Source organism: Panicum virgatum, chromosome 1K, assembly GCF_016808335.1.
Source record: "Panicum virgatum strain AP13 chromosome 1K, P.virgatum_v5, whole genome shotgun sequence".
NCBI lineage: Eukaryota > Viridiplantae > Streptophyta > Magnoliopsida > Poales > Poaceae > Panicum > Panicum virgatum.
In genome coordinates, this window is record NC_053136.1 from 30,692,110 (window position 1) to 30,706,378 (window position 14,269).

The 14,269-nt window shown below is 47.3% G+C and overlaps 2 protein-coding genes across 5 annotated transcripts; one reads left to right on the top strand and one right to left on the bottom strand.

The window, feature by feature from the left end:
* Positions 1 to 1,936: 1,936 nt before the first annotated feature.
* On the bottom strand, positions 1,937 to 5,999 carry LOC120702501. 4 transcript variants are annotated; one of them, XM_039986332.1, is made up of 8 exons: positions 5,626 to 5,968; positions 5,010 to 5,056; positions 4,738 to 4,899; positions 4,331 to 4,349; positions 2,478 to 2,714; positions 2,346 to 2,380; positions 2,213 to 2,268; positions 1,937 to 2,087 (listed from the first exon to the last, which is right to left on the bottom strand). In XM_039986332.1, exons 3-8 carry the CDS (start codon positions 4,850 to 4,852, stop codon positions 2,031 to 2,033), a joined length of 519 nt encoding a protein of 172 aa, XP_039842266.1. In that variant the 5' UTR covers positions 4,853 to 4,899; positions 5,010 to 5,056; positions 5,626 to 5,968; the 3' UTR covers positions 1,937 to 2,030. The 4 variants fall into 4 exon arrangements, 3 of the variants coding, with proteins under 3 accessions (XP_039842266.1, XP_039842262.1, XP_039842255.1); XM_039986328.1 differs by having other exon boundaries at positions 4,738 to 4,913; positions 5,626 to 5,947; XM_039986321.1 differs by lacking the exon at positions 5,626 to 5,968 and adding an exon at positions 5,367 to 5,564 and having other exon boundaries at positions 4,738 to 4,913.
* Positions 6,000 to 7,963: 1,964 nt separating this feature from the next.
* LOC120702517 lies at positions 7,964 to 8,682 on the top strand. The gene has a single exon (XM_039986353.1). The coding sequence runs from the start codon at positions 8,221 to 8,223 to the stop codon at positions 8,428 to 8,430; it is 210 nt and encodes a 69-aa protein (XP_039842287.1). The 5' UTR covers positions 7,964 to 8,220; the 3' UTR covers positions 8,431 to 8,682.
* The last annotated feature ends 5,587 nt before the right edge of the window (positions 8,683 to 14,269 follow it).

A 14,269-nucleotide genomic window follows, 5' to 3' on the forward strand; every position in this document is an offset into this window, starting at 1 on the left:
TCTGGGACTTGAACCTTTCTTTCAACAAGCTCGAAGGTCAGATACCAACAGGTATGGTGCGTTCTCACATATTGCTCCTGCCTCTTTGGTGGGGAATGGAGCTCTTTGTGGTCTACCGCGTCTAGGATTCTCACCATGTAACGGAGACAGATCCAGTGTTTTAAATAGCTGGCTAAGTCATTTAGCGATCTATGTCTAAAAACAGGCTATAGCCGGCTATAACGGGCTATAGCGGTAGCTAAGAACTAAATTGTATATGAAAAATCTTAGCTAAATCTCTCTCAAACAGCTATAGCGGGAGATAGCGGAAGCCATAGCCGGAGATTTAAAACCTTAGACAGATCCAACTCAACGAAGCTCCATATCTTGAAATATATCCTCCCTAGTATCGCGGCATTTGTTGTTTCCATCACCATCCTGTCACTACTCTTGAGAGCAAAATTCAGGACGCCAAAGGAGGGATCTACTGGGGCCCCCGTAGTGATCGATGCTACTAACCACATGGTAGTATCGTACCACGACATTGTTCGTGCTACAAGAAATTTCAGTGAGGGGAACCTCATCGGCGTCGGAGGCTTTGGGAAGGTTTTCAAGGGCCAACTAAGCAATGGCCTCACGGTTGCAATCAAAGTCCCGAACTTGGAATCCCAGCGAGCCTCAAGGAGCTTCGACGTCGAGTGCCGAGCACTGCGCCTGGCCTGGCACTGCAATCAGATACATGATTTTGATGTCATGTTATTCACTGCTTCCTCTTCCTGTAAAGATAGATAGCTGACTTTTGGACTGATCATACTAGACTCCCCTGGCTCTAGAGGCAAAACGCAAGAGGAACAGACTGTTCCTCTTCGTGCTACTGTGAGCATCGAATTTTTGACGATCCCATGCTAATCCCATGCTCCGTGCTATTGTATCAAAAGATCAATTTTTGATGGCAGAGTTGCCCACCTGGTTCCTTGTCGATGGGCAGGGAGGGCGGGCCGCAGCGGCGAGGTCGGTGGGGAGGGCCGTCGTGATTGAAGGCCGGCGGGAGAGTTGGTGCCGGGCGAGGGAGGCTACCGGCGGAGGAGGTGGTGCCGGCCGAGGGAGGCTACCGGGCAGCGGCACGACGATGATGTCCCTGGCGACGACGTCGGCGGTGGACGGAGCGTGGCCGGGGAAGGAGCGGCAGCGCGGATGGCGGCCGGGGGCAGAGTGATGTCGGGGACGGGATGGAGCAGATCGGGGGCGGAGCAGCGGGGCCCCCGCTAATTTACGGTCAACCGTAGGGACCCCTTCCCTACGGTCGATTCAAATCCGTCCGGTCAATCTCCGACAGCAGGTACTTTCCCTTTTCGGTATATGTGAGGATGACAAAACTTTCTCTTTTCGGTATATGTGAAGATGACAAATTAATTACGTTTCCCTTTCCGGGTTCCGCGTTTTGTAGTCTTGAGCGGCGATTCCGCCATGTGCAGGTTCAATTTTTCAGAAGCTATTTTTTCTCAGGAAGTGGGAAACTTGGGTGTAAAAATTGGGTGGGGGGAGTGAAATTAAAACTAACTTTTAACAAATGAAAATTTCTGGTGGTGCGTGAAAAAGAAAAAAATTTCTTTTCTTAAAATTCATTACCAGACAAAGTTTTGAGAATTGTGTTTCGAAAAAAGTTTTTGTTAAGAAATTTATAGATAAACAAAGTTTACAAATTTAATAAGTATACAAAATATAAATAAATAGCTTTGTGAATTACGAGAACAAAAAAAATTTTGGAGAAAATTTTTGAAGAATAAAAATTTATTGATAAGTAAAGTTTAAAAAGTTTGATTCATAAAATAAAATCCACACAGTAATAAAGTTTAATTTTACGGGCATTGGTAAATTTTTTTTAAGAAAACTTTTTTGGTAGTAGTTAATAAAAAATTCACAGAAAAATACAGGTGGAGGATCAAAACAAAAAACGTGAAAATATGCACTAACACACAGTATGCAAAAACTCTGGCAAATATAGTATAGTAACATTGAAAAAGAAATATATCAGAATACATGTTGTGGTTTTAATAACTAGTATCTGTATTTCTTCTGCTAATCCTTACTACTATTTTTACCAATGCCTGCAAAGAAAAAGGAAAAAAAGGCTATGGGTCAAGACGAAGAAAAAATTATGAAAAATTGGTATAAAAACAGTAGTAAAAATTGAGAACATAAAATGTTTTTGATGGTTAACATTAGTAGGTACCTTTTCCTTTTGCTTGGTCAAACATTCAACAGTTCTGCAACAAGCACACACGCACACTGATAACATAGATGGTGCATCAGTGCCCCCGCACAGGCAATTCATCAATCATTTGACAGGCGAACCAGAAACTTACTTGGATCCATCAATGGCAGCCTTGCACATCTCCCCCTACCAACAACACAGAGATCAGGAACACATTCAGCATGGGAGAATAAAAGAAACAACAAAGTGGAAGGCTCATGAAAATCGCAAGTGTGTTGTGCACCCATCACCGTAGGATCCGCCGCCATGCTCCGACCACTGCTCGTAGTAAGCGGCCCCGCTCGCATCGCGTCGTTCCATCGTGGTCGAAGCTTGCCTCATCTGCCACCGCTTTCGTGAGATCCACGCCATCCCCAGCCCCGTCTCCGTTTCCAGCACTGGAGCGTGTTGAAGGTCGAGCCCGAGCCGCCTCCAAATGAAGCACAATTGACTTGATATATAAAAACAGTGGGCAAACTCCCAAACACAGGTTTCAGAAAGCTCATATCATTTATCAAAAGTAAACAGATCAAGTCATTTACAGACTGACTAAGATGACTTTGCATAACTGAAAAAATGTATTCGGGATAAGAAAATGGAATTGACAATCGCATAAAGTTAGGCCAGATCATATATCTCTGATCGGTCATTGCTGAACTCCTGCATATACTGAGGTGTTTGTACTTAAAGCAGCTTGCGCAAGCTCATTCAAAATAAATTAAACAAGCAAAAGTGTTCCTAAAGCATCTATCCCATCTATTCGCTACAAACTTAAAAACACATACAATTCTATAATTCTATTAGCCAAAGAACCTATTCTAAACTACCTTGAGACCATCACCTGCAGCATGCCATGATAACCCTGTTTGCCAACCAGCACCCCTTCCAATCAAGGAATCCAAAGGATGAAAGGAACAGTCGCAACACATCACCAAGAAACATATATAGCAGGAAACTGAACGTACTTTTGAATGTGTTGCAAGTTAAATATACATATTTTCATGATAAACTTATGTATAAAAAATAATTTAAATTTTAGCAGAATAAACTTTATATAAAAAACAATGTAGGCAAACTTTTTGAGAGGATTTGTTTACGAAAATGGTTTGTAGAGAATTTATATTTTTAACAGACAAGTTTTTGCATATAAAAAACAATGTAGGCAAACTTTCACATAAATTTTTTGGAAGATTTTTAACAAACAATTTTTTGCATAAATCTTTTATGAAAATTTTTTTGGAGAACTTTTATAAAATTTTTACTTTGCTTAGTATGAAAAACTTCTTTCTCAGAAAAACTTAGTTATCAAAACTTATACAACAAACTTATCAAGTTAAACTTTCTGAAGTTAAGTAAAAATGTTGAACCTAAAGTTTATTCAAAAAAATTGTGTAACAAAATTTTCAAACAAATATTTGTACAAACTATTATAGGTAACTTATATAGAAGACTTTTCTAAATAAATTTTTCGTATAGAACTTCCCTAGTAACTTTCTTATAAAACAATCAACTATAAAACTTTGTGAAAAAACTTTGCAAAGAAAAGTTTTGTATAATATTTGTTCCTGGGAAACTTATCTAGAAAACTTGGACTAAAATTACTCCACAAAATTCTTTACGCAGAAATTTTTCTAACAACTTTTGAAAGAAATCTTTGTAAAAGAATTTCCTGGAAGAACTTTGATAAATAACTTACCACTTTTATTTTTTATAGAAATCTTCTTGACGAATGTTAATAAAAAAGTTATGAGCACAACTTCTGTAAAGATTTGTTAGTAGTAAATTAGGAACTATAGAACTTTTTAAAAAATTACGAAAGAGTTTTCACCAAACTTTGATGAATAACTTACTAACATAAACTTTCTTTATTATTTTTAAGGGAAAACTTGTGTTACCAACTGTAGCAACTTCACACTTCACATAAAAGTTAGTCCGGAAGTTTTGCAAAAGAAAAGTTATATCCTATATCTAAAATAAAAGTTATTCAAAAATATGTTAATACCTTAAAGAAAAATGCTAAATGGTAATCCATAAGATAACGGAAGAAGATGCAATTAAAGAAAAATGATGCGCTTGTTCAGCATGGTTGAGGCATACCTTAACGGTGAGGCAACATCTGCAGAGGTAAAAGAAAAAAAGGTTAGGACTGTGGTAATGGGCAGACTGAAAGCATATAGAATATCATCATTTTTTCCCAGTATACATCACAATCGTATAGCATTAATAAACATAGCTGAAACTTTGGAGGTCAGTTGATGTAAAACCAGTTTTTAGTTTGAATTTTTGCTACTTAAGTCACATTTAATTGAAAGTAAGGGGAAAAAATTATCCCACCAGTCAGTGATAAATTTTCATAGGTGATATCAATGAGTTATTGAACATGCAAGATAACAGCACTGTATGATCCATGCGGCTATATTCATAACAGATAAATCTGAATAAAAATCATTGCCAGACAATCATTTAAGAAATAAAGACCAGTTAAATTGAAGGAAGGCCCTTACTCAATGAAGTTATCATATTCAATTGCTCTGCTCTTGCCCTAGTCTTGTCAAATTTAGACACAAGCAGGTCTAGCACAGTTGGAGAGACAGAGTATCCCAGACTGAGAAAGAGCATCACGCAGTTCTGATGAGTCAATCTTACCACTCCGATCACGGCCAAACCTTTCAAATATTGACAGAACAATAGAGCGAAACATTAGTACCAGTGCTAAGCATGACTGGTTTGCTTGCAAGTAAGAGAAAAAGGAATATTAAATTGCAAATCATCTTACTCTCCAATTCTGAAGACTGTAAAACACAGAAGTAAATTCCTTGGGCCCTGAAAGGTTGGAAAAAAAAAAGTTAGCACATGAATACCTAAAAACAGAGAAGGTATAAGATTTAAAAAGGGAAATCATGACTCTAATATTTCGCACTAGTTGAGCAAAAGGACCAAGAAACACAACTTAGCAAGTTAGTTTTCAACTTGTATCGAATGTGTACCAAATGGAATTGAATCTAAAGCATTGAGCAAGCATGAATGTCCATATGGCACAAAATTACCATTACCAGACTACATGCATTACAGGAAAAAAGAGAAGATACAGAGTGACATGCCCAGTAGAACCACTTCATTGTTCGAAAAGTACCATGGTTGCTAACAGAAATTTCCCAGCAGGCCTGGTAGAAACCGTCCATTTCCCTATTCCCGAAGTCAACTACGTTGGGCAGAGTGATGGGCAAATCCGACGGCATTCACGTGCTGTGCTGCGTGCGACGCAACACCTTAACCACAGCATCGCTAACCAGCAAGAGGAGCACGAAGCTGCCCACGACGCACTCGAGGCGAACTAGTCTCAAGGAACATGGCAGGACCGAGAAGGAGGGGAGGAGCGTGATGGGCCTTACCGATCTTTCGGAGCCCGCTGCTGCCACCGCCGCTCGAGGAGCTCAGCCCCAGGGGAGCCCGCCGTCGCCGTCGCCGCTCGCGGAGGTCGACCCCGGGGAGCCCGCCGCAGCACAACTGATTCGCCACCATGGAGCCCGGCCCCATGGACCTTCAGCAGCTACATCGTCGCCGCGCCGTGCCTCTCCCGCTGCCGGCGCGCCGCGCAGCGCCTCCCCGCCGCCGGTCTTCCGCGCCGCTCGCGCAGGGGGGTGGAGCTCTCACGACCGGATCCGGATCTGAGAGACAAAGAAAACGGAAACGAGATTTGGGAAAGGGAAAGGGAGCGCTAGGCCGGAGGGAGGGGTATTCACGTGGGTGTGGGCTCCACCACGTGGGTCAGCGCGTCAGACCGTGAGTTCGCCTGCGGACGGGCGATCGGAAAACCAGCATTGGGAGCGGCGGCGGGGACGGCGGCCAGGCAGATCGAACGAGATGTGAGGCGGGGGGACGGGGACGGAGAATGACAGGTGGGGTCCAGTCGTCAGCGGGAAAAATGGAAGCCCGATTTACTCAATCTGCTAGAGTGGAGGCCCATATTTAAATGAGTAAAATTTAGAAGTGGATTTCTAAATGGATCTTTACTCATCCAAATTTAACAAACCTACTCGAGTTGTTGTTAGCGCCAGCTCCACCCCGGACTTCAAAGCGTTGGTTCTTCAGTACATGCGCAACGGGAGCCTAGAGGCGCTTCTGCACTCGGGAGGCAGCAGGCGGCGGCGCTTGGGGTTTCTCAAGGGGCTAGACATAATGCTGGACGTGGCAATGGCTCGTAGGGCACCTCGACGTGATCCTGCACCTTGACGAGGAGCTCGTAGGGCATCTCGCGGATTTTGGCGTTGCGAAATTGCTGCTAGGGGATGAGACCTCCCCTGTGTCTGCGAGCATGCCAGGGACAGTCGGCTACATGGCGCCAGGTACATGTACAAATATATTCGTTTAATTGTTTCAGTTATGCCTACACAATTCATATTACTTGTGTGAATTAAGCATTATTATTATTTGGTCAGTAGTATCCTTACTTGTGGTGTACTGCATTCAGAGTACGGGGCAGTAGGAAAAGCATCACGAAAGAGCAACGTGTTCAGCTACGGGATCATGTTGCTCGAGGTCTTCACAGGGAAGAGGCCTACAGACCCCAAGTTCGTTGGAGAGCTAAGCGTAAGGCGGTGGGTCCTGGATGCATTTCCAGCTGGGTTCGCTGAAGTTATTGACCCAGACCTGCTGCCCGAGGAGAGAGCAGGTGGTTTTGATGACACGAGTACACGCTCGAATCCCGGCTCTACTCCTACCGCGCTGGACGGCTGCGTGGTGTCAATACTGAAGTTGGGCTTGCTGTGCTCCAGCGAGTCACCTTTTTTTTTTTTGCGAAAGCTCCAGCGAGTCACATGACGGAAGGATTCCGATGAATGAGGTGGTCAGCAAGCTGGAAAAGATCAGGATGGATTTACCATTCCCGGTCTGATGAGCAGTAGTGACCATGATAGCTTGGACAAACTACTACTCTTGTCTTGTTCAATGTTCAGGACCTTGCTCTGGCACCTTTCCCCTTCAGTGATCGTGGATTGCTCATCCTGGTAACTGGTGGTAAGCTTGCCCCCGTGTGGTTTACTTACCCGGCTGGTGTCAGGGTTAACTTTACCGGGGGGAAAACCTAGAGATTGCCGACAAATGCGTTCATTGGATTTCTCGAAAAAAATCAAAAAAAATTCTCAAACTACTCAAAATTATCTAGATTATCTCCAAATAATTTAATATGAAAAACAAGACATCACAATACTTAGAAATGAGAAGACATATGATTTAGGAGGTTAAGAGTGAGTACGGATTCAAAATTACCGAGAATTTTTGTCAAACCGGTTACCACCAATAAAAGTGATTATCGATTTTCTCGAAATTTTTTCTTCCCAGACGGTCTCTGACTCTCTGTAACCTGGCTGCAGACCGAGGGCAGAGCAAGGCAGGCAGGGGAAACAGGCAACTGGCGCGTGCTGTTGCTCCGCCGTCTGCTCCCTTCTCAACGGCTCCTCGCCGCTGCGATCACGAGCGGCGTCCGGCGTGCACGTGCCACGTGACCCCGCCGCCCGCAACGGTAGGCTCAGGAAACGAGTCTCTTGCTGGCTTGCTGCTGTGCTGGTGGTGTGGTATGGAGTCCAGCGGCAGACAGGTGGGCCAGGGCGAGCGTTGCGTCCTCGTCCTCGTGCCCGTCTGTCTCATTCTCGGTACATGCTCATCCCATGCGGCCATGCCTGCTGGCTGCTGCACCGTCCGTCGGTGGGCGGCGAGAGAGAGCCGACCTGATCTGAGATTTCTCCCTCGCCGCGGGGGCATGGCATCGAATCGTGCCAACACCGCAGACGTGTGCGTGACGCTTGTTCCCACGCGGCCACTTTATCTCCGATCCCCCTCTTCTTCTCCCTCCCGAGTTCCACTTCCACCCATAAACCACACACTCCCACTCTCCGTCTCCCCCACCCAGGCAGACAGACTCGCACAAGAGAGTAGCAGAAGAGCTGAGGCTCCCGGCCTCCAACTCCAAGCAAGCTACTGCTAGATCGATGGCGGATTGGGGCCCCGTGGTGGTGGGCGTGGTGCTGTTCGTGCTGCTGTCGCCGGGCCTGCTGTGCGAGCTCCCGGGCTCCCACCGCCACGTCGACTTCGGCGGCTTCCACACCAACGGCAAGGCCATCTTCGTCCACACCCTCATCTTCTTCGCCGCCTTCACCATCCTCACGCTCGCGCTCCACGTCCACATCTACACCGGCTAGTCTGCTCTGGGCCTCCTGGCTCCTCGATCTGGACACGGGGATCCAGTCCAGATCGGGACAAGCCCTGGCTCCGCCGCTGCTTGTCTGCTCATCCTCGACTGAACACAAGTGAAAGTGCGTGTATGCTACTGCTAGCTATGCAAGACATCGTCTGTAATTCGATTCTGTAGGCGGAACACCTAGCTGGTTGCACTTCAATCGATCCAATCGAGGAGCTATTCAGGCAAACCTAGCTACTAGTTACTGCCTTCTCGTTTTGGTGTGGCGTTTGCCGTCTGCTCACCCCGATCCGTCTGCCTGCTCGATCGTCATGCCTCTCGATTTCATCTTCTTTGCGTTCCATGTATGATCCATGGTATCGAGTAGTGTCGAATCCGCCATGTTCTGCGCTACGCTATGCGTCGGTTGTCTTTGGTGGGTGGGTGCGCGCGTGCGCTGCGGGGGATGCTCAAATCGATCTGAATTCCGACGGAATCCGATCCCCAACTCGATCTGTGCCTCTCGTACACACAAGAGCTAGCGGCTGTCACCTCCTCAGCTCTATGCTCAATCGTTTGGAAACCCAGTGTTCAGTTTCAGACCTACTTGGGGGCAGGTTGGTGAATCTAGCTGCGCATCCTCGTCGTCTCACATACTCCTACGGTTTTTTTCATCGCTTCTGTTCTGGAGCTAGGATACGACACGACGGCCGTGATCTCCTTGGATTTGACACATGAGCAGGCGCGTGGTCCAATCCGTGTTGCGTTTGGCTCCTCCGCCTCACCTGCTTGACCGTGACAATGGCGATCTGCAGTTCTGCATCAGCTGACTCCGGCTGGCTGGCCGGTCGCCGCCACGTTGGCGCGTCGCGCACGGGCGTGGCAACAGAGCGAGCGCGCCGCCGTGGCATACGCTGCGCATCTGAAATCAGCAGTTCAGGTAGCAAGCAGGATGGTCAGCTCAGAGTTTATCCTAGTCTACACACACATTCTTCTGCTCCTCCATGTAATAGACGAGACGAGAACACTAGAACAGGGATGTTGTCCCGGCTGGGAACGGGCTTTTGTCCGGTTTCCCAACCGGGATCGCCAGCCCGGGACAAAAGGGGACCCTTTAGTCCCGGGTCAGCAAATCGGGACGAAAGGGGGCATTTGGTCCCGGTTGGTAACACCAACCAGGACCAAAGGTGCTGCCAGAGCTGACGTGGCAGGCAGCCCTTTGGTTCCGGTTGGTATTACCAACCGGGACCAATGGCCTTGCCGACGTGGCACGCAGCCACGTTTCGTCCGGGTTGGTGTTACCAACCGGGACCAAAGGCCCTCTTTTTTTTCCCTTTATTTTGTTTCTTTTGGGTTATTTCATTTTTATTTTTATTGTACTTTTGCATTGGAATTAAACTGGAGTATGAACTCCACTAATATACTTATATATATATATTCATGTTATATTTATCTTTTATATGTATCATATATATATATATATATAGGAATTCACTTATACATATGTATATATGAATTCCTATATATATGGTACATATTAATTAAGGACAAATATTACATAAATAAAACGACGAATACGGCTTCTAATAAGTCCAACATGCTCCTCTGGGCGGAACTCAAGAGAATGTCTGATGCGCTCCAGCTGATTGCGTGCCGACGCCCGAGGCCCCGGGTGGCCGCCCGACGCTCCAATGCATCATGTTGCGTACTCATACTCGCTACACTTGTCCTTTACAACAACAAAAAATTAAATGAATTCTTACAAACTAGAGTGCCAAAATAAATACATCAATAGAGCACAACAATTAATCATTCCTAATAATATATTGTTGCACTTACAATAACTATTACTTTTATTATTTCATTTCAAATCCATTTACACATACTCTCATGGTAAAAATTAAAACTTTCTATTATCCTCATTTGAGTTATACAAGAAAATCAACTCTATATACACAAGAAAAAATAACATCAACACCCTATTCTCATATAGATGAACTAACACAAGCCAAAAGCTTCTACATATGCACAGCTAAAAGTACCATACCACATTTGAGCTCAAACAGTGTAAAAATCAAGAAAACTTTCACAATCTAAATATCTCCTCCATTTATCAATTTCTAAACCATAAAACGAGCTACACAACAAATGCAAGATGAGAGGAACAAGCTCCTAAGCTTTGAAGCTGTTGAATGGATGGAGAATCAAAAAGTCTTCACAAATCGTAGAGGAAATGGGCAAACTCCCCCCACCCCGAGCCAAGAACAGCATGCAAGAACTGAGCTGAATGGCTCGGGGAGGGGAGGAAGAAGGGGTAATAATTGGCCGTGGGAGTTTTGTCCCGGTTGGAGCCACCAACCGAGACCAAAGAGCAGTGTTCCTGGGCCTTTGGTCCCGGTTGGTGGCTCCAACCGGAACTAATGGTTTGGCCGCCACTTGGTCCCGGTTGGAGCCACCAGCCGGGACCAAATAACGAACCTTTGGTCCCGGGTGAGGGCTCCAACCGGGACCAAATGGCGGCGGGACCATTGGTCCCGATTGGAGCCACCACCCGGGACCAAAGGCCTAGGGACACTATCCCTTTAGTCCCGGTTGGTCGCTCCAACCAGAACCAAAGCCCTTGTGCTCCCCGCTTGCCCGGCTAGCCATTGGACCTGGTCGCTCCAACCAGAACCAAAGCCCTTGTGCTCCCCGCTTGCCCGGCTAGCCATTGGACCCGGGACTAAAGTATTCTTTAGTCCCGGGTCCAAAGACAGTTGGAACAAATGGCTTGGATCAAAGACTTGTTCTGTAGTAGTGGAATAATGTGAACTCCGTCCAGCCACATCCATCTTTTGCAGTGATGCCAAGCAACCTGACCTGTGGAGCTGTAGAGCCGAAAAGGAGGGCGTGTAACTTGATGCCCGCGCAAAGCTTTGTGATTTTCCAGGCTTCTCTCCTTCGTACGCCGCACACAAAGGGATCAGTAAAAGAAAACGGCGGTCTTTGTTCAGCGGGTTCCTTTATTCTGTACTAAAATGTACCAGAAACAGGATGAGCTCTTTTTTTTTTTAGAAAAGTCTAATTTTCAATCTCAAACTATAGCAAAAGTCTAATTTTCAACCTTCAACTACATAAACCGGATAACATAGACCATCCAATTGTCAAAATCGGACAAATTTAACCCTTGGGATGGTTTTGAAGGTGGTTTTGTATTTTTTTTAAAAAAAACTAAATAAATCTAATTAGATCTAAAAAAATCAAAACTAATTCATTTTAAATCAGAAAAATATGAAACTAGTACCAAAATTTTTCTAAAATGTAACATATCTATTATTGCTCCATTTGAATCTTAGTTATTAAAAATAATAGGCATAACTGCAAGCAATCAAATATTATGAACATAAAAAATTAAATTTGAATAGCTCAGAAGTCATGTGACAATAGATAGGTTACATTTTTAGAAAACTTTTGATACCCATTTCATAATTTTTTGACTTAAAATGAATTAATTATAAATTTTTAGTGTAAAATTAAATATTTTTAATTCTCACAAAATGGAAAACCACCTTTAAAACCACCCCAGGGGCCAAATTTGCCCGGTTTTGACAGTTGGATGACCTATGTTGTCCGATTTTATAGTTGAAAGTTAAAAATCTGACTTTTGCGATAGTTGAAAGGTGTAAAACGGATTTTTCCCTTTTTTTATGGAGATGAGCTCTCCTTCGACGGCGGCTGGCCAGAGGGACGTATCTCTGGTCTGGCACGATTTTGCTTCCCGTCTCCAACAACTGCCTACCATAATGATTTTGAAATAATGCCGCATCACAACAACTATCAGTCTGAAAAGCCTAGTTGCTGCCTTTCAATAATAAAAAGAAAGGCGCTCATTTCATTTTCTTTTTCACTTTGAGGGAAAAAAAAAGCACCTATTCTGGGCACCGACTGGACAAGGACAATACCACTGGTACTACGTGCGGCCGACGTGCGGTCCAGCTATACGGCTTTACCAGGAAATTTAACTAGAAAAGCAAGCACTACGACTGCATGGACTCGATTTTGTGGAGAGATACTAATACGTAATATTCCACCAACACAAGGCGACTCCTGCAGGTGGGGTGTGAGATCAGTAATCGAGTCGATTACTTAGGTAGACCGGACGCGATCCTCTCTTTTTTTTTTAAAAAAAGAAAGGCGCTGTTTCAGTTTCACTATGGAAAAGTCAGCTAGGAGTATTGGGTGCTAGAAATGGCCTCTTTCCAGTTGAACTATATATGAACTAGGTCAACAGGCGCGCTACGCTGCGCCGGCAGTGGGCTGAATTTTCTATTTTGTTTGGATTGGGCCGGCGGGGTGTTTGCGGGCTGGGCTTTGTTTGTTATGCCTGTGGATTGGGCTGCTGCCACACGTTGTCTTTGTTGCTGTCTGCGAAACAGGCGAACGGCGATTCCAGGAGCCGCGATTCCAGGAGCCGCGTCGGGCGTCCTCTGCCAGGGCACGTGTCGCCCGGGGAGCAGCCGACCGCTGCCGTCCCTCTCCGTCCAGGGCGCATAGTATTAAGAGTATGCTACTATGCTAGTACGTGAGATGTGAGATCTGTGTCGATTACTCGTATTCAGATAGCCCGCCCTAGCTCGCTCCACCTTTCCTCTCAATTCGTTGCTGAAAGACCGAGACAAGGCATCATTCTTCCATCATTCTTCCTGTCCTCTGCCGTAGCAGCCGAAGCTTCCACTACTAAAAACAGGCCTTCGGCACCGGCTGAGAAGGGCCAAAGAAACCGGTTTCCCAACCGGTGCCCCGCAACCGCGACCAATGGCCTCAGTATAAGACACCGGATTTCTCAACCGGTGCCTTAGGCATATATGGGTACCGGTTGGAAAGACCAACTGGTACCAAAATATTTTTGGCAAACAAAAAAATAAGCAGGCATCCTGTTGCCGGCGCTCGGCCCCGAGCTCCTGCTGCCGGCACTCAGGCTCGGAGCTTCGCCTCGTCGCCGTCGCCGCTCCTGCTGCCGCGCTCCGAGCCGCTCGTGCCGGCCGCCGCTCCTGCTGCCGCGCTCGGGCCCGCTCCTCCTTTGGCCGCCGCGCCGCCAAGAACCGCCGTCCTCGCGCCCCTGCTCGGGCGCCGCTTGCCCTTCACCGCCCGAGCGGCCGCCACCGCGCAAGGCCACGCACGGCCCGTGCCCGCGGGGTGCGCCGCCGCCCAACAGAGGTGGGAAAACAGGGGCCGAGGAGGGGGAACGCGCCAGGACCGCTACCGGACCCGACGTCGACCACCAGAAGTGAGGAAGCCCGCTCGCGCCGCCGGCCGCCATGGACGCCGCCTGCGCAGAGCGACCGCGACTCCAGATCCGCCGCGGGCCGCCGCTGCTCCTACCGAGATGGCCCGTTGGCGTGCTGCTCCGCGTGAGCCAGGGGAGCGCCACTCCGGCGAGCGCGGCCACCTCCCCTCCCCATTGCCGCCGCCGTCCTCTCCGCCCCCGCCGCGCCGCTCGGGGAGGCCCAGATCTGCCGCGCCCGCCCCCAGGTCTAGGGGCACCACCGCCGGAGCAGCCGCTGCCGTGCGGAGACCGCAGATCCCGCCGCCGCTGCATCTGGCCGCAGTCGCCGCCTTGGATCCCGCCTCGCGCAAGCTTCCTGCTGCGCGTCCCGAGCACCGCTCCGCCTCGCGCAAGCTTCCTGCTGCGCGTGGCCGCCGGCGGCCCCTTCCTCTGGCGCCGGCCGGGTGTGCACGCCCCCGTAGCATCTCGCCGCCGCCGAAGCGGGCCGGGCACGCTGCCGCCGAAGCGGAAGCTCCTACGCCGGCCGAAGCACCTGCCGAGTGAGAGAGAGAGCTGAGGTGAGACACTGGCAGTGTTTGGAGAGACACGAGAGAGA